General features: G+C 42.3%; 1 protein-coding gene and 1 long non-coding RNA gene across 2 annotated transcripts; both read right to left on the bottom strand.

Annotated features, from left to right (window-relative positions):
• Positions 1 to 2,997: 2,997 nt before the first annotated feature.
• LOC121711466 (C3a anaphylatoxin chemotactic receptor-like) lies at positions 2,998 to 4,675 on the bottom strand. Its single transcript, XM_042095100.1, has 2 exons — positions 4,657 to 4,675; positions 2,998 to 4,305 (listed from the first exon to the last, which is right to left on the bottom strand). Exon 2 carries the CDS (start codon positions 4,295 to 4,297, stop codon positions 3,263 to 3,265), a length of 1,035 nt encoding a protein of 344 aa, XP_041951034.1. The 5' UTR covers positions 4,298 to 4,305; positions 4,657 to 4,675; the 3' UTR covers positions 2,998 to 3,262.
• A 7,381-nt stretch (positions 4,676 to 12,056) lies between these two features.
• LOC121711481 lies at positions 12,057 to 19,604 on the bottom strand. The gene is made up of 3 exons (XR_006032347.1): positions 19,591 to 19,604; positions 14,076 to 14,079; positions 12,057 to 12,138 (listed from the first exon to the last, which is right to left on the bottom strand). It is a non-coding gene; the product is annotated as an uncharacterized LOC121711481 (long non-coding RNA).
• Positions 19,605 to 20,848: the final 1,244 nt, after the last annotated feature.

Below are 20,848 nucleotides of genomic sequence, written 5' to 3'. Positions count from 1 at the left end.
GCCAAATCGAACAGAAATCGTCTAGTATTGTCTTAATTTGACGACATATATCCTCTTTTCGTCAATCTACTGTTTTGGTCTACTGTTTTACCCCGTGCATGAGCAGAGATGAAGCTGAACTAAACCTCGCTTGAATAAACGAGGCCAAGATGCCGCTAAATTGAGTTAATGGAACGGTTTCAGCCCCAAGTGAAAGTCTACGCTAGTTCAAGCCAGGCTATTTCTGTTAAGCGCCACCTTCATTAGCAAGGTTGATGGAATATACCCCTGCTTGCAGGCTCAACCGTCATCCTACTATGGTTGTTATAGTAACCATTCATAAGCATTGATATGGAACGGTGATTAAACTTGTTTTATCAGATCTACTTCATAGGTGTCCTGTTATTCAGAATTAATAACCACACCACCAGCCAATCAGAAAAGAGTATTTCTTCTCTCTGGGTGATACATTGGCTAATTGGCTTGTTGTGAGTGGGCACAACTGATGCCATTTTTAAGGATGGTGGCAGCATACTGGGGTCATAACTGGCTGAAACTGAACCTCCAAATCTTGCTTTTAACAGGTTTAACAGGTCAGAGGTGGATCGTCTCCCACAGTTTGGCTACCTGTCACAGGTGGAGTATAGATAATGGAGGCATCTCTAAATATTTACAGTTTAGTAAAGAGTTTACTCAAATTGCCATTACCATGGGTAAACAACGCTGCACAAAGCTACACAATGTACACAGTAGTAATGAAGCTCTGTGCACACAGACAAATATCACAGACAAACACAGAAAGGGAGATGTTTAAAAGCAACCTACTGGAGCACACAGACTCCCAAACAACTACTCACACACAGGCCTCTAAACGTTCTTCTGTCAAATGATGTGTGTATCTGCACAAAAGCACACACAGACAGGCCTCCAAACATTCTGCTCGGACCCACCCCCACGATCCCCACACACACAGGGTGACCAGTGGAAAGAGAGTGGTTTCCGAACAACCTACTGCTACTACACACACACAGGCTTTCATTATAAAAAATCAGCATACACATACAGCAAGAGAAAGCGAGATAGAGAAAGCAAACAACTTCTTAACTTTCAGATAGAACAAGCATCTCTTTGGCAATCAGCTGTTTATTGGTGGTAAGAGCTTTCAGAAAACAATCATACAGAGGCAAGTTGTAAAGAATTTTAACCAATTGAAAGGCAAATCATTTCAAATTTAATCAACTTATTCGCTGTAAGCAGTCATAGAGAAACCACCATATCCAAAACACAAATCAGTTTCACTGTTAAATTGAGCCCACCCTCAGAGATCCCTGGCATCCTGGTTCAATTCTAGGGGTGCAATGGATCACAAAACTCATAATTCGAATCGCATTAGGGTTTTCGCATTAGGGTTTTCTCAGTTTTCGGATCAGCAAAAAAAGTTCAGTTGCACCGAATTCCCAACCTGGCTCATTCATTACGGTCCCCTAATCCTCCCCCAGTGGAGTAAGTTGACTGATTCAGTAGTTAATTTCCTCACTCTCCTCCCTGGAGGTGTGTGCTGAGCGCTCTGGCACATAATGGCTGCCTTGCATCAGCCAGGTACTAAGCTAGGTGGTGCTTAGTGGGTTTTCAGCGCAGCTTGAGCCACCCCTGAGACGGGTGCGTCACACAGGCGGTGTGCAAGGCCTAGGGCCCGTTTCACACCGGGTGTGTGGCGTGAGTGTGTCAGCTGCATGGCGTGTCCATTTTTATTTTGGCTCCCATGTTAACAGTGGCTCGAGCCGCGCCGAAAACGTGTACGTGCAAGGAATAGGACTCATGCCTAACAGTGAAGAAAAAAATGAAGTGAGAAAAAGAGATGTAGCGCAGCATCAGATACGCTTATGGCAGGCAGACATAGAAAACGCCACGCAACTGACATGTGACGTTCACGCCACGTTCCCGGTGTGAAACGGGCCTAACCTGTTAACATGGGAGCCGAAATAAAAACGGACACACCACTCAGCTGACATGCTCATGCCACGCACCCGGTGTGAAACAGGCCTAAATGTCTAAAGAGAGATGTAGCCCTAGGCTACATTGCGCTGCAGACAAATGGATTCATAACACCAGGGAAGTCATTCCAATGTAAACATAGCCTAAGCCATAGCTTATATTCACTCCAAGTTGGCCTACCATAACTTCCCAATTCTGTAGCCCATAAGCTGCATGACCGTAGGCTATTAATATTTTTCTGTCAAATAAATAACCTAATGCATGTAACACATTTTTGCAAACAATCAAATAATTTCTCTGGATAGCGCGACTGTAAGTGTTCTTAACTTTCTTCTGTAATAAACACTGTGTTCACTAACTAGGTTGTTGGTGTTTCGTTTTATGTGTAGAGACCCTAAGCAAGCTACTGATGAGGTTTGGTGCTGTTTTGAACAATATTTTTGGTTTAAAAAATATTAAGTATGCATTCATCTTCCCAGCGGTGAAACGCTCCTTTAAAACATACAGTATGTTGTGATGGTCATTTTGTGGTGGGAATGACATTACATCACTGTCTTGCTCTATATGTCCTCATTTCGTGTTGGAAATGACTATGATGGAAATTACATTCTCACAGTTTTCAGCCATATATAAGCACATTCCATTGCCATGCCCAGTCACTTTTGGAAATAAGACAAAATGTATCCAAAATACACACACAACTATGCTTTTTTTTCACTTATTTTGCATATTTTGACAAAGTTACAGCCATGGTGGAAATAATGTTGCATAAAAAATACTCTATTCTCCAGTGATGGTTACAATGATTTTTCGTCATTTTCTGATCACCACATGTCTGATATTTGGCATTAACTTTCCTCTTTACTAATACTATTTTTCCCTTGGTAAACAAATAAACCCTTTTAGGTAAAAAGTAATAAAATAGTTTATAGTTTGTTGTGGTGGAAATGACGGAAGACTTGGGGACACTGATGTTTTCCTTAAAATAATGCTTTGCATTAGAAATTAAAATGATATGTGTTTATTTAACTCTTTCTTGGAACAAACATGGTACAAAATCATCTAGACTCAATGTATTTTTACAGTTAAAGATTACAAGTCTGGGTTGGGAACAAGATCAAAACAGTCAAATCCACTGATAAAAGCCCCTCTAAGAGCAGTCAAAGAGAATATATAGGCATGCTTAGATATGAATTCGGATGCTGGTGATTTGGCCTTTGCAAATTGACATAATTGAAACAAAAATATTTTATTTTTCCACAAAAACAACCACGCGTGATTGTAAGACCTAGGAACACACATAGGAGTGTGTGGTGTTGTCCTCATTGATTGCATCCTCCAGGATTAGCTTCAGCGACACCTTCTCCTTAAAGTTCTGACCCATAAATACATACAGGAGAGGGTTGAGGCAGCTGTTCACAAAAGCAAGGGCTATGCTCAGCTGGTCAGTATGGAGCGCCAGGCCCTCATCTTGGCCATACTCCCTTACAAGTCCAAAGGCGTGATAGGGCAGCCAGCAGATAAAGAAGGCCACGACTACAGCTACAATGATCTTGGAGGCTCTTTTGGCACAGTAGCTACTGCTCAACACCTTGAGGGTGATGATGATGTAGGAAGTGATGATGAGGAGGAGAGGGACGAGAAATCCAAACAGAAAGTGAATCATCTGCGTGTGGGCTAGGAGTGACTGAGAGAGACTGCCACCATCTTGGGTGACATAAGTGAGAATCATGGCATGTAAGCTGAGCAGGAGAGCCAGAACCCAGGCCAGTCCACAGAGGACCCACGCCAGCACCAGGCTGCGGTGGTTCTGGGCCCAGACGGGCCGTACCACCAGCGCCAGGCGGTCCAAGCTGATAAGAGCCAGGGTGAAGACCCTGGCGAACATGTTGAGAACGACAAATAGGGGGATGATCTTGCATATGACGTTCCCATACGGCCAGTTGGTGTCCAGAAGAGTGTTGGTGATGGAGAAGGGGATGCTTAGACAACAGAGGAAGTCTGCGATGGCCAGGTTGATAAACCACACACCATTCACAGTCCTCTTCATTTTCAGGCCCGCAATCCAAATAACACAGGCATTACCAGGGACACCAATGAGAAAGGTGAGGCTGTAGATGACGAGAGAGATAATCTTCACAGTGTTATGTGCCACTGTTAACTCTGGTGTATTTGAGGTGTCTTCATTATAAGTGAAGTTACCATAATCACTGTATGTTAAGTTAAGTAAATCAAAATCAATTTCCATGTTGGTGTCTTCATTATAAGTGAAGTTATCATAATCACTGTATGTTAAGTTAAGTAAATAAAAAAAAATGTCCATGTTGGTTGCTGAAAGAGAATGAGTGAATATAAGTATCATCTAATAGCCTAAGTATTGCATTCCACACAAATTTAGAACAGTCACAAAGATGTTTGTTTGAGCTTGATTCGATTGCACAGAGCATAATACAAATGACATTAAAATTAAGTTACAATACAACTGATATTTAGCAAGTTCTTTATAAATTCCAAGAAAAAATACTGTAAACAATAGGCAAACAACCAATAAATAACAAGAGTGGTCACTTCTAAGGTTATCTGATTCCATTCACTCATTCTGTTAATAATCTAAAATATATGATCATTCAAAGGACACAAAACATATTAAAATCCTGTAAGCAGTGTAAATTGTCAACTCACCCTGACTTGTGTTGCGCTGTGCTTTATGTCACAGACTTGCATCCCAAGAAAAGCTGGTGATTGAAGAGGGAAAGGAGAATAACAGCCTGGATTCCAACCAAACTTGGTTGGACCAACATTTGGTCAGGAAGTTTAGTCTGGACTTGTTCCATTGTGGAGCAACTATGCCCGAACCACGGGCTTCATTACAGAAAAACATCCTAACTGCTTGTCCTATCTTAACTTAAGTTTCAAAGATAGGACAATTTTTTCCTATTACAGAAGTAGTTCCTACTGTAAACTCATGGCTGTGTCCTTTCTTATCTCAGACCTCCTTAAGAAATCCTAACTGTAACTGTCAATTCGATTTTTAAATTGTCAATCGTTCAGTCATGTCTGTTTCTATGCTTAGAATGTATGCAAGACTGCCTGTATGATTAGAACAGCGTTTCTCAAACTGTGGGTCGCGGAGACATGCTAGGTGGGCGCGAACTGACGTGAAAAACAGGAGTTTTTTTTATTTTATTTTTTTTATCTGTAGCCTAGGCCCAGGTAGCACCCGATGCGCAATGGACGCACTCCCGACCTGGGGGTCGTTTCTAGAAAAGTTAGCAACGACGTTGCTCAACCACCATGGTACGATGCAACTTGCGACCAAACAACAACATTGTTACACCTGTTTCCAGAAAGCATCGTACCTGTGTCGCAATTCGCTACCTCCGATGTTCGAACACTGCAGTTCCAACAACGTTGGTGAGGATGCAGCGATACATATCATTGGTGGAAACAGTGGCAACGTGTAATACCCCACCCCCTAGAAATTCTCTGCCACGGCCTATGTTGACATTTTTCTAATTTAAACCGAGTGATTAATGCTGGCATTGTCATCGTCATCTGCAAAAACCTAAACCTATTGCAAGTAGGTCTATATAAAACATTTTACTGAAGCCGACCATGTGCCATTATTTGTGTTAAATATCTATGTTGGAAAATATATAGCCTGAATGTCTGGGTATAGCAAATAGTATCAATTGTCTCGTGCCTATCTCTTCTTTTCACCTCTGAGTAAGAGTAGGCCTACGAGACACAACAATAGGTTTTGACCATACATATAGTTATCCTACATCGAGACCATAGGTACAAGACATCAGTCAAAAACAATTGAATCTACGTGTCACACTAGTTCACCTGCAGGTAGCGAGAAGCAAGAGGACAATCTCACATCATAAGAAAATCGAACCTACAACGTTACAAGTCACCTGCTTTAGCCACTACACCATTTATCACTGCTGTTGTAAGAGTCTGTGAAGATTATAATATTAATAGCAAGGCAATACTCGAATTAACATAATTAGCAAGAAAGAGCCAAGTAGGGGAGTCAGTGTCTTAATCAAAATTAAGCTACAGGATAGATCAATCATTGAATTACAAGATAAACATCCACTTCGCAATTTTTGGTTAGGCGGTTGTGATTTTTGGTTAGGCGCTCCACCAACAGGAACTACCTAGGGGCAGTAGTTCAAACGACCAAACTTTGCGTCCTTGTTTGCGATTGAGAGTTCGAACTTCCTTTTCTAGAAACACCAAATCCAAGAACGATGGAGCAAACTACCAAGGTTGCAACACAAGTTAGCAAACGACGCTTTCTAGAAACGAGCCCCTGAATGAGATTTTGAACGAGGTTGTGAGAGTGGTGAATTTCATCAAGACCCGGCCTTTAAAAGCGCATCTATTCTCCGCACTTTGCGAGGAGATGGGAGCTGACCAAAAGGCTGTACTGTTTCACAGCGAGGCAAGGTGGCTTTCCCGAGGTAAAGTGCTGTCGCGTGTGTTTGAGCTCCGAGTCGCCTCTTCTTGGAGGAAGAGCGCATGTTTGAATCTGCAAGCACAGTCACTAATTAACATTTCTTGACAAAGCTGGCCTATCTTAGCGATATATTTGGAAAGCTCAATGAGTTAAATCTCCAGTTACAAGGCAAAGACAAGCACCTACCTCACCTAGCAGATAAGATTACTGCATTCACCAAAAAAACTTGAGGTATGGGACAGGTGCCTCGATCGCGACAGTATTATGCCTTTGAGAATCTGAGTGAAATCGCTAAAACGTCTGATTCGGGAGCCACTCTTGTGATCCCATGTATTAAACAGTAGGCATACATCACATCCCTGCAAAGTTTATTTCAAAAATATTCCCCAACCAGCAGTGCTCAGTATGACTGGATTATGGATCCATTTAATGCAGTGTGTTGGTATTTCATTGAATATATTGTACAATGCTGTATTGACCTACCACTTTCTTAGAGCGATGAGGGACAGGTGGGGCTCGGAAATGCCCCCTTGATCAAAGTGGGGAATGAAAGAAAAAAATTCAAAATTTCAGAAACCACTGGATTAGAATGTCAGGTTGCAAAGATGCTGTACTAAAGAATCTTTGACAGTTAGTTGCTCAAGATAGACAAACCATAATATCACAGAGAAATAAGCTAGAAGTTGAAAACAACAATGTTCTGTACAGTTTTTGAAAGTGGATGTAATGAACCATGTCCAGGTCAATAAAAATGTAAGTGTCCTTGGAAACCTTGCATTATTGTCTTCTTTGTATCATTCATCGGACTGTCGAGCAGCAACACCCACTAAAGCTAAGTAAGTATGTCGACATACACACTTCGCACTGAAGATTCTTAAAATTGCGCTGGGGAGGGTTTGACCTTTGTCCCCAATTGACCTGTCGCTAAGCGCCACCCTTAGAACGCTGATGATCCAATGACAGTCCAGCCTCAACGGGATTCGGACATCAGCTCTTGCTGCTATCAACACCCGTAAGGCAACAGGTCCAGACAACATCCCAGGTCGTGCGCTGAAGGACTGCGCAGGGGAGCTTAAGGATGTCTTCACAGACATCTTTAACACTTCCCTGAAGCAAGCCATCGTCCCATCATGTTTCAAAGCTGCCACCATCATACCTGTGCCGAAGAAAACTGCTCCATCCTGCTTCAATGACTACCGCCCTGTGGCACTGACACCCATCATCATGAAGTGCTTTGAGCGGCTTGTCATGTCACATATCAAAGCCATTCTCCCCCCCACCCTGGACCCCTTCCAGTTTGCATACCGAGCCAAGCGGTCTACAGAGGATGCAATCTGCTCTGCCCTCCACCCAGCCCTCACCCACCTGGAAAAAAGAGACTCATATGTGAGATTGCTGTTTATAGACTTCAGTTCTGCATTCAACACCATAATACCACAACAACTCATCTGCAAACTGGACAAACTGGGACTCAGTACCTACCTCTGCAACTGGCTACTGGACTTCCTCTGTCAGAGGCCCCAAGTAGTACGTGTTGGCAACAATACCTCAAGCAGCATCACACTGAGCACAGGGGCCCCCCAAGGCTGCGTGCTCAGTCCGCTGCTCTTCACCCTGCTGACGCATGACTGCACTGCAACCTACAGCAACAATCACATAGTGAAATTTGCTGACGACACAACTCTGGTGGGTCTCATCACCAAGGGCGACGAGACCCAATACAGGTTGGAGGTCGACCATCTGACCACGTGGTGCAGGGACAACAACCTCCTGCTGAACGTCAGCAAGACCAAAGAGATTGTTGTTGACTTCCGGAGAGGTCACACCCAACACCTGCCACTGACCATCGACGGTGCTGTGGTGGAGAGAGCGAGCAGCACCAAATTCCTGGGGGTGCACATCAGCGAAGACCTCTCCTGGACCACCAACACTGCATCACTGGCGAAGAGAGCTCAGCGCCGCCTGTACTTCCTGCGGAAACTCAGGCGAGCAAGTGCTCCACCAGCCATCATGACCACATTCTACCGAGGCACCATTGAGAGCATCCTCTCCAGCTGTATCGCTGTGTGGGGCGGAAGCTGCACTGAATACAACAGGAAAGCCCTGCAGCGCATAGTGAACACAGCTGGAAGGATTATTGGTGCTTCACTCCCCTCCCTGAAGGACATTTACACCACCCACCTCACCCGCAAGGCGACCAAAATTGTGAGTGATGCAAGTCACCCCGCTCACAATCTGTTCGATCTACTGCCCTCTGGGAAGAGGTACAGAAGCCTGCGCTCCCGCACTACCAGACTCACCAACAGCTTCATACACCAAGCTGTAAGGATGCTGAACTCTCTCCCTCCTCTGCCCCCTCCACCCTCAGCTACATAACATCCTGGACATTGGACCCACAATGGCCGCGTGCACTACTCCACTTGCACACTTGCACACTTGTACACTTTACAACTTGTTGTTGTCCTGAAAACACAACACATCTGCTGCTCTTACATAACTTGCACCACTATGTCACTTTCTTTCTTACTTAGGTCAAACAGAACTACCCAAGCCTTTTATTGGCCTGACTTTGCACTAGTATTTTATTGACTGTCTATGCACAATTTAAACCAAATTTTGCTGCTCTTATTTTTTTTCATTATTATATGTGCCCTCTTATTTACTTACTTTTTTGTTTACTTGAATGTTATGTTTGTCTGTGGACTTAAATTGGTAAAATATGTCTTGTCTTCACCGTGGGATAGAGAGAAACGTAATTTCGATCTCTTTGTATGTCTGGAACATGTGAAGAAATTGACAATAAAGCTGACTTTGACTTTGAGCTCGGACAACTCCATAGGAAACAACAGGGAGAAGGCATAAAATGACAAATTAATGGTTATTTATGGAGTTTATTAACTAAAAAAACCCCGACGGATAACCATGGTCAAACGTTTTGCATGGGGGACGTGTAATACTGATAGCTGGTTCCCCGAGAGGCTAGAAAACAGGGTATGTTTTCATCAACAGTAGCCTACAGGACGTCTCTCGCGTTTGCAACAGCTCGACGTTATGTAGGCTACTAAGCCAACAACGTGGGCACAGGTTCCCTGTTAAATCCCAAGATGAAAATGCTCATTAACCAACTACTATATTCTTATTACATCAAATATTAACGTAACCTAACATATCTTAGTATCAATCTTCCACTACCTAGCTAGCTAGCATTAACGTCAGTGGTTTTTGCACAGTGATTTTTGCTTGCTTGTCACCTTGTATGTATTTTAAAGTTTTGAATACACCCCTCCATAGCATAATTAAGTCCCTTTTGATAGCTTCTGGAGGAAAGTAAATCCTTTATCAACCAAAACGTCCTCAAAGCCTGCTTTCATATACTGTCAGCTGCCATTGTCCACAATGTATTTCTAATCAAGCCTGATTTGTTTGTCCGAGTTTTCACACGTTAACAATGGGGGGCGGGGCTTAGCGACAGGTCAATTCACATGGGGGAAGAGTTTAAACAAATGTAGCGAATATATGCTGCAAAATGTGTCTGTGTAACAGGTCAAACGTTAAGACATGCTGAAAAACTTGCATCATTTTGTATTTAGTTTTCTAACGGACAATTTTTAGATATTTTCACGGGTCATACATGTATGTAGTCTCCTGAAGTGTTAGCTTAGCAATCGGTGCGACTGGGAGTAATTAAAGAAGCACTATGCAGGTCTGGTTATTCCTTCGCTGTTTCTGGGTTTTTGCCGGATTTGGGCTCGCATTTTTCACTGCACAGCTCCCCCTGCAGCCCTGGTCAGTCACATTACAAAGACAAAGTTCACCCAAGGGTAGGCTACTTACAATTTCAACAGCAACAAAGCCAAGTCGGCGTTCGTTTTGCAGTCTTCAGGGTCTCTCACATGACGCCATTCCTCAAAAGCTCGCCCTATGTTCACTCGTGTCTGGTCTCTTATTTTTGTCAAACTCCCTTTTCTTCTTCTTCTGTTCCTCCAACAGTCGCTTCTTGGGTCTCTTATTTGTCGATTGATCCATGATGAATGCAACAATTGCCTTGCAACTGGCTGTTTATATCTAGCTGGTCCCATGTTTGGAGGTGTGTCTGCCGTAAAGCATTTTCGAACCTACAATCTGACTACATTTTTGAGGCGCGATTGGATACTTCCGCTGAGTCACATCCGGATTTTCCCGGACCTGGTCCGGAAAGTTGCATATTGTTTTTTTTCCGCAGAGAAGCAATAGGGGGAGAAGAAGCACCCTCCAAATGACCCAGAAAGTGTAGAACCATCAGAACGATTCTCAACCTGCATAATTAAGGTAATTTTTGCTAAATTGCATAGTGCTTCAGTGTAAAAAGTTTAACGTAAAATTTACAGCAACTTGCTGGCAGCAAATAACCAGCAAGTTGCTGTATTTCACTCTACAGTACACCTACTGTATATGAAATCACAGTACCTATGCCTGATACTGTAAATGCAAACTACAGTAGTACTACCAGTGCTGTAATGTATACAGTATTGAATTGTCTACCGTATTTTTAATCACAGTACTTATGGATCATACTGTAACTTAGTACAGTAGTAATACCAGTGCTGTAATATTATATACAGTAATTTTGGGAAATTCATATCCTGCTTTATCTACAGCCAGGATACATTTCACTAGGCATAGGTATGGTTTAGGCTACACAAACTTGCATAAATAACCATTGACAACTTGTTATCAGTTTGAAAAGCAAGTACATTTATTCACTTTTTTTCCGTTTAGAAATTCTCGTGTGCTGCATCCTAACGTTAGACCAACGGTTGCAGTCAGCCTGATCCACCACCAGTAGCAGAGTGAAGCAGCACCTAGCAGAAATAGAAGAAAAAAAGATAAACAGTGTTAGATAACAATTTTCAACTGAAACTGAAGGCTACTTACAAGTGAAACTTTAGAATAATCATTTATATATATACTGTATGTTTTTTGAGTTTACTGTCAAAATGCCAGGCTGAAGATGGTGTTAGCATAACTCAGTTTCGCAAGGTATATTTAGCTGCTAACGTTAGCCAGCTGGGTGAGCTCATTGATGATGTTTGCTTGCAGCAACACATAGATATATGTACTGATTACGATGAGTTAACGTTACATAAGTTAGCTGGTAGCAGCTAAACCTCCACGTTAACGTTAACCAGCAGCACATCATCTTCAGCCTAACATTGTGACAGTAACATCCTAGGCCTAGCACTACTAGCGAATGTTTTATATAAATTATATGAATATAATAAACTGTAACTTACTGAGAACTAAGGTAGGCCTTATATAAACGAGACTGCCAAAACGTTAACGTAACATAAAACATTAACGTTAATGCCACCTTCACAGCAACAGCAACTATGATAGCTAGCCTAACGTTACTTACTTAGTTGATCCAACAAGCATGGATGAGTTTGTAAGTTAGACAGAACAACGTACATAGACTGTACCAATGCCCGAATTTAATGTAGTACAATTTCACAATGAAACATTAATGTTACATAAATAAATGCTTGCTTACCATTAAGGTGGAGCAGCGAACTTGACAGAGTGCTGAACACCGTTGGTCTGACTGACTGAACTGTTGCTCAAAAATGATCTCCCGCCGCCGGACAGTTCAAACGTCGTCGCGCTGTGCATGTTTTAATCACCACGTCAAAATTTCCCAGTAAACCATAAATCCATGACTTTTCAATATCTTTTCAAAATGATGATTTGGATGGAAAATCAACACAATATCAATGTCACCTTGCTATCTGGGAGCTTAACTTTGTATTTATGTGCAAAAAGAAAACAGAAAACCCCAACTGATTTTCCGCCATGTTTTTTCAAAATTTTCAAAAAGCTGACAAGTGAGGGAGGAGTCAGATTTATTACTGTGTTATGATTCGCAGCAAATTTTTATTACTGTAGTTTGACCATTTTTGACCATAATTCATAGCGAAACTACAGCAACATACTGTATTCACAAATACAGTACACATTTTTCTCAAAAACAGCAGTGATGCTGTGAAAATCACAGAATCTTGTTACAGTGTTCTTTAAGTTACCGTGGCGGGTGGTGTGAGGCCGGCAGCATACACGTCTGGCTGGACTTCCGGATGCTGTGTCTGGGCAAAGGGCTTCTTCCGGCAACAGTGTCATGTTAAGAGTCCTCTGGAAGTTAGAGTTCTCTGTAGTATCATCTGAAAGAAACGTCATGGGGAAAGAGGAAGCTTAATTTGGTTTCATAATTAAGTTTATCCGTTAGTTATATTGTTTGTGATTATTTTCATTTAAGTAATGCTTATGTTGAACTGGCCGTAGTTGTCATGTTTGTTGTTCTCTAAATGTCCCTTCTGTGTGTTAGTCTAGTCGGCATATATGTTCCCCTGTTGTCTCATTTGGTGAGGTCAGTCTTTTGTGTTCAGTTCTCTCGTATGCTTTGAGTTATGTTCTGTTCATCTGACCTCATAGGCCTATTATATTATGTTATATTAAGTTATGTTTACTTGAACTCTATTTTGATATGATTTATCATATCAGTTTTTGAAGAAAAGAAAGACAAAAAAATAAATGTTTCATTTTTGAAACTTAAAAACCTGTGTCCTCTTTAGCCAGACTGCTCGATCCCTCACACAAATACATAATGCCCCACCTTGATTAGAACCTTGGTATGGGAGAACATTTTTACATTGTGTTTGGTAAAAATGACTATCGGCCGATATATCGGTTATCAGTTTTTGAAAAACTCAAATATTGAGAAATCGGTAGGTTATCAGCCTTCAAAATCCCATATCGTTCAGGCTCTTTAGGAGATGGAGACAAATTGACACACACACACACACACATGCAAGCACACAGCCACACACATGCACATACAAGCATACACAAAAGTTGCAAGGGTTGGGGGTAGGAGTAGGAGATGGAGACAAATTGACAAGCATGACAAGCGGGGGAGGATGTACAGGACTGCGTGGCAGTCATATGTTGTACCGCTATGCGGTACATCTAGTTTAAAAATGGACTTGCCATCATGCTACTCATGGGTGTGACTCAGCGTGTGGTACAAATGTTGTACACATATTGAATAACCTTTTATAACCATTTTATTGGTTAGAGGGGATGTCATGCAATACATTTTGGGGATAATATAATTGGTTAAGGATTTGTGTTATCTTTTTGAACAGTTTTCTTTAGTGTCATTTATAAATGACGAAGTCCTATAGACACCTCTTGCACGATGAGGCGGGAGGTTGTCGACACATAGGTTCAGACCCTTAGGTGAGACGTACATGGCAGCATAGACGACAACCTCATGTTTTTAGGGAAGGATCTAAACTTCAGCTTAACCAGGTTGAATTCAATAAGTCTCCCTATCCCTGTGGCAGAAGACATCCTAACAATATGATGCTACAATCACGGTATTATTGTGGTGTTATTAATGTGGTGAAAGGAGGAGAGAGGCCTGCACACTGTTTTAAAAGCTCCTAGACAACTTTACTTGAGCAAGGTTTCAACCCATGAGGGTCTTCTTCAGGCTTAAAGAAGAACTTTGAACGTTGCTAAAATAAAGTTGTCTAGGAGCTTTTAAAACAGTGTGCAGGCCTCTATCCTCCTTTCACTGACACTTCACATCTGGCACCTGTCTTTTTTGGATGTGTGTACCCTTCCTTTGGAACTGCTTCTGTCATCAGCCCAGAGGATTTTACTTATTGCAGTCTGAGAGTCGCTTTGGATAAAAGCCTGTGTGAAATGATACAAATGAAATGCAGAATCTCTCAATCTGATAACTCGATATCTAAATGTGTCGTTCCCCGATAAAGATTAGGCAGATGATGGCATTCTGTTTCCTCCATTACATCTCTGCACCTCCAAACACCTGAGCATCAGCCAGCGTCTCTCTCCCTGGAGCATTCATCATACAAATTTTGATCATATCTTCGCTCATTAACGCTCCGCTATGGAGCCAGAAAACTTTAGACCCATTGTCCGCCTTTTCCCATGAAAGAAAGAGATAAAGCGAGAGGGAGAGAGAGAGCGGGGGTAGGGGATATATCAGATTAATATGTGTAATTAGAGTTACTACGTTGAGAACAAAGTGCCCTCTCTCATATAGCCTTTACTCTCTCTCTCACACACACCCTTTGGTTGCTGGGGTAATAACATCCCGATCTCTAAATGTTACAGGACCATGCCCACACACACACATTATATGGCAGTAGGATAATTACCTCAACAGGCATGGAGATACAGTCCCTCCATCCTCTTCATAAATCATTCCTTGCATGTTTTAGTGTTCCCTGATTAGCAAAGACACCTTGAGGTCCAGGGCTACTGAATAATGCAGCGTTCATTAGCGTCCAGTCGGGCCAAGCTGTGCTTGCGCTCGTTCACACAGGCAGGAGGCCATAATGGCAGCGGTTACCCTCATTGAAACATTCACTGAGGAGAGCCCTCCACAGCCACCACAGAGCACCAAGAGCAGAGAAGAGGGGAGAGAGGGGAGTAGAGACAGAGAGAGAAAAACGAGAGAAGGAGAGAGAGAGAGGCGATGACCTAATGCCATTGTCTCCTCTCAAACTTTTCTTCCTCCCTCTTCACTTTTCTTCCCCCCACTTTTTCGATCTGACTCCTCTGCTGAAGAGGGGATGGAGAAGGCCTATGAGAGTTGATTTCATATTCAACACACACCTCTGGTTTTGCAGCACTTAGCCTTGTGATGTGTACCTCCATCAGTGCAAGACTCACTTTCATGCAATGAACACACTAGTTGGATGAGACATTTGATAAATAGTGTTTGGAAAAATTCTAAGAGCCTGATGTACTTAGAATTACCGCCAAATTACCGCCTGTAAAACATGGCATCTTATTTACAAAACAGACCACACACACTGTAGATGAAAGCACATTTTGCCTGCCACTGGAGTGCAGAATGGCTAACTGCACTTCTTACTCATGCATATGCATTTATGGGAAGGTCGAGGGGAAAATGGGAGTCACGCAAAAACATGGGAGGAGAAGTGCTAATGTCGTACTTTCACTTGAAGAGTTTGGTTCCAAAACGCTTTATCTCCATTTTTAAAAACATTAATAATTCCTGTTATTTAATTGTGTATTTCAGGTAAATACCAGTACAATTGCAGTTGTGTTGTTTTGATTATGTAAGGAGAAGTGAAATAACAATAACCCAATTACAGTTACACTGAAAGTTTGGTATTTTCTAAAGTGTAGAACTACTGCTTTGAGTCCGTTTTCCAAAAGCATAGCACAGTTGCTAACTACAAAGCACCTTCCATGGTAGCGTAATGTGAGTCGACCATATTTGAGTCACATATAAACAATACAGAAATATGGTGTTGATATTCGTCAGTCGTATTTCAGTCACATTTTAGTAAGAGCTAACAAATAAGCTGTTATTTTTTAAAGCAACACCAAAGAACTTTTCCTCTGTCGCACGCACTATTTGTTTATCCAGCACCGGCTTTGCATATAACAATGTCCACAGACAAGGTAGAATACGACATCAGATACAAGTCAAATTTGTAGTTTCTCATGTCTCATTCCATCGAACTACAGATCCGCTACCCGATCCAGCAAACTTACATAGTGCGGTTATAGCCGATAGAGGGCCGCGAAGCGAATGCAGAAAGTGCCGTTCACCCTGTTACGAGTTGATGAACCACTGAAACGATTTTGGAAACATTATTTTAAGGTACAAAAAGCTCTTTGGTGTTGCTTTAATTTCCCAAAACTAAAAACGTGACAGGTGACAATATGAAGCTTAAGTGTTTGTGCATGCGCAACAACGTTTACGTAATAAAGTGAAAACTTCACGCAAAATAGCGAGGCACAGCTTTCACTTTCTGTGGACAGAAATACAGTTGCACTGTCTTTGTACGTTAAGCCCTAAGAGTCTACACATTTTCTTATACATAAGTAATACAAAAAAGCACAAAATGAATGTGAACTAAAATGAATGACTAAGTGATGGTGTTTAGAGGTACTATGTTGATTTTCCTTTTTAGTTTGAAACATTCAAGAATGACCATGAAATAGCAACAGAAAGGGAAATAATTTGTTTGTTTTGGCTGTTTGCTAATTTGAAAATGTGAACATTAAAAAATCGCAGGTGAAAATATTGGTTGCTTAAAGGTAAAGTCAGGGATTTTGCAGGAAGTCGTGATTGTTTGTGTTTATGTTTATATTTAAATTTAAAGCAGACAATTGTGTTAAAAAGAAACATACATGATACTGTATGTTAACCAAGGACCAAACGAAACTCGCCAGAGAGGTAGCTCAACCCTACCTTCAGTATTCCCTGTGAAATTCCACACAAGGTTTCGTTTTTGCTTGAGGGATAAGCTGCCCCCACTTTGTTTCCAGTTTTTAGAGCCTGGGCTGCCTACAGTGATTTTTTTTTTTGTTGTACTCATGGAATGGCCGGCTAGCAATCGTGAGAAAAAATTCTATGGGCTTGAAAACACGTAAAATCCTTGACTGACCTTTAACAATCCATTGTAAATTAACACAAAAAAGTAAAAAGAATGTGGAGAGAGAATGAGAGTACTGTTTGTGTTGTCTGTGTTTACTTGCGCTTCTGTTCACATCACCAATCCCCTTCCATTGTCCTGGGAAGCAAGCGCTGTGATCCTGCCTGGCCCTGCAAGAGGAGCTGACAGGTGAGTCGTCCCCCTCCTGAGGGCCTTTTACAATCTCCAAACGAGACATCATCTCACTGCGCCCAGATCAGTGGTGACATTTATGAATTAATAAAAGATGCCTGAATGTCACGGTATCTATTTGTAGGTTATTCCCTTTAGCGTGAGTGAGTACGCTTGCACAAGCTTACATGCATCAGTTGTGCAAACTCCCATACAGTACATACACATACAGTCAAATGCACACACATATAAACATTTTTTTGCACCACAGTGTATACAAAACACACATAAACACACACATTCTTCTCACACTCACGTGGAACCCCCACATGTACACATGCACCACACTGTGTACACACAACAAACACATTCATACACACACACGCACACAGAAATGAATGAGATCCTTATCGAGCAGCTTGTTCCCTTTGTTTCTGTTCTGTTGGCTTGTTGATGGCGATTTCATAGCCCGGCAACAGAAGAAATCACCCTGTGAATCAATAATCATATCCGCAGCCTCACCTTGCCACTCAAGCAGCCTTTCACTTTGCTCAGCCACATGCTCCAGAAAGTTGTGGAATACAACACTGTTTATGCCGTCAAGGATCAAAGATGGACAAAACAGATGAGTGAATATTCCTGGAACAAGAAACACACAGAAAAGAGAGAGGGAGAGAGAGCATGATTCCTGAATAGGCCTCTTCCAGCTAATTGCTACACTAGTGACAGGCATTGTTAGTCACTGTTGATAGTAGTTCACTTTAGTTGCTTTTAAGCTGCATAACCCTGTGTGTTGGGAACATACTCGACAGTTTGATGCTAGTTATGTTACTAGTAAGCCTATTGTCTTCCACATTCTCTTTCTAAGGTCACGCTGGCCATTTTTGACATTAAAATGCAATAGAGGCAACCATGGACATGCAGTATGTCATTCTCTCAAATTCAAATGCACTTCATTAGCATGACAGAAAACATCATATTTGGCAAGTAATTTCAGGGCAGGTTTTAACAATAGGGTGAAAACACAAGAGCTGGCAAAGCAGAAGTCCCTGAGCACTGCAGGCTGCATATGAAGACTGAATGAACAACATTTCTGGAAATTATATTATATATGTATTTGCATATTTTCTAACCTGACGTTGTCATACTCATACTGCTCCATTGGGACGTAATTACGGGGCGTGTTTCAACTGATACAGGGGGGGAATGCCTCTGCACTCAATTGGATAGACCTAACCAATCAGACCAATGAAATAGACTGTTTTTAGTGGCAGGTTAACACTTGCATTAGCCTAGCACCTGTGAACTCTGCAACTAGAAGGACTGGAGGAAACATGTTGATAACGGTCTCCACTGATAAATATCACACTTGCTAACATGGAAATTAGGTCTTATGTCCAAAATCCTGAACCACCCCTTTAACATTGTTTTCTGGTCTTTTGTAAAAGTTATTGTGCCGTCAATATCTCCTACAACACTCATCAGCTAAATCTAAGAGATACGTAGTAGGGTAGGCTATTAGGAAAAAACTGATAGCATATATCCCCTCAGTTTCTTAAAAATAGTTCTGTTGAACACTGATATGCTACAAACATGTTATAAACAGCTGGGAAAGGCTGTCGCAAATCCCTCAAACAGGCGGTCAATCAGATGTCAAACGAACAAGGGAACGACATGTCACAATGCAACACGCTGTTTTCCCTTGATGAAAGTGAAACCATGAGTTTTCCCATCTCAACTTTGGCCAAAGTTTTCAGAAATAATTGTTGTCAGTGATAAAACCTCATTGAAATAATATGCATTTTCCATATGGGGTCTTAGAAGCCATCTGTCTCCTAGCCACAGCGTTTTTGTTGCAAACATAATCAACCTAAAGCGTGCTCAGATGACGTGATAGACGAGGCGCTGTTGCTCACCTGTCCATTATCGTAAAGCCTGATTTGATTTGTCCGCCAGCTCTGGGGCGAGCATAGTTGCTGCACAACGGAGCAATGCCAGACCGAACTTCCCGACCTCATATGTTGTGGGCGGGACTAAGTTCGGCTGGCACCCAGGCTACATATTTTCTGGAATTCATCACAAATTGACTTCCTATGATGAAACCTTCATATGGTGAGTACTAGGCCCATAGAGCACCAGAAGCTTCTGTCTGTCTGTCTCAGTCTCTCTCTCCTTCTCTTTTCAGATATGCAGGCATCCTCAAACGATGTCTTTTACACACACAATCTGTTTCTCTCTAACACAACACAGACCTCACACACACAGACAAATACACGCACTTATGCATATTTCACACCTAAAGGCAGCTACTCACTGTGGCTGCTGGTCAGGGAGATCAGACCGGTGGTCTGAGTGTGTGTGTCTGTGTGGACAGTCAATGTGTGTGTGTGTGTGTGTGTGGACACACGTCAGGCATTACTGGTTTGGTGCTTGGCTGGGTAATGGGCGGAGACTGGGTGCATACAGAGCAGCGTGTCGCCGTGGAGACGACATGACAGACACTGACAGGCGCTGACAGCAGGAGATAAGAGCTGCAGCGGAATCATCGCATCAGCCACCCCGACACGGATACGCAGCTGCCAGACTATACTCATACACGCACTGCCTCACATACACACACACACACTCCCTCCATCTGTATCTGCCTGCCTGCCTGCGTATGTGCTGCTGGCACTGTCTGTCTGCTCGTGACAAGCCTCTGAGATGGAAAAGATGGCGGCCACTCCTGACATCTGCAACCTGCCCTGTCTTTGCTGTCGGTGGTGAGCTGAGCTGTGCAAGCTCTCAAGCTCACACAGATGCCAGCAGACATGAGAATGCCCACAGATGAAGTGGATATTATGGCACACACACACACAGACACACTCACACACACTGTGTTGACTGCGTGGGACAGCCCTGCACCTGCCCAGACCTGAACACTACCTGACTGGGCCAGTGGTTGTAGATCAGTGAGTGTAGTCTGTGTTGTTAACTATTTCAAATGGAAAGTAGCTAAAGCCAGCTCCAAAAGTCGCTAAATGTCGCTAGATGATGTCACACACTATTTTGCATATCAATGACGTCAGCATGTCATGTCCCTTTAATTCCCCTACACCTGTTTGCTTTTCTCCTACTCTTATAGGCGTAATATAGAGCCTAATTTAAATATACTTGATTTAATATACTTCTATATTAATTGATACACTTTACACTTATGCATTAGCCTGGAAAATCCAGACCCTGGTAATCTAGAAAGATTAAGGGTCTGGCCACGAACAATATAATGGCCCAACTCGAGGGGCGGCACCAAGCATGCGTTTGAAAATCTCACTGCACGCAATTGGACAACACTAGACCAATGTTTACTCTGAATAATTCCGGACTTCGACGCAATTGGATAACACTACGATCAATGATTCCAACGTTGCAGCGCTGTCGTCATCAGTTTAGCTCGCCTCTGGCCCGCCTATATCAGATATGATTTGATTAGTTCCACAGGATGCAAGGGGTAAAAGTAATGTGCATCATTGCTCATTGTCAGAGTGTCTCGCAGAGACAATTCCATTGTGCTCTTGCAAGAACTCTGGATTTCCAGGGTACTTTTGCATACTATCTTGTCATAGCCTACATGAGAATGAGCATCAGATGGCTGAAAAGCAGTAATTTCCAACCTATTCCCAACTGCTGCATCTGCTTGTCTGATTAGTCTGATTATAACTACACCATAGGCTACACACAATTTAACCTTACAGTAATGGCTATATTTTGGAAA

This window comes from Alosa sapidissima, chromosome 6, assembly GCF_018492685.1.
Source record: "Alosa sapidissima isolate fAloSap1 chromosome 6, fAloSap1.pri, whole genome shotgun sequence".
Taxonomy (NCBI): Eukaryota; Metazoa; Chordata; class Actinopteri; order Clupeiformes; family Clupeidae; genus Alosa; species Alosa sapidissima.
The sequence above is the reverse complement of the archived record's forward strand: the minus strand, read 5'-3'. Positions and strand labels throughout refer to the sequence as shown.

Excerpts from the sequence above, each read along its gene's own strand:
- LOC121711466 (XM_042095100.1), bottom strand. The coding sequence starts at position 4,297 with ATGGACATTTTTTTTTATTTACTTAACTTAACATACAGTGATTATGAT.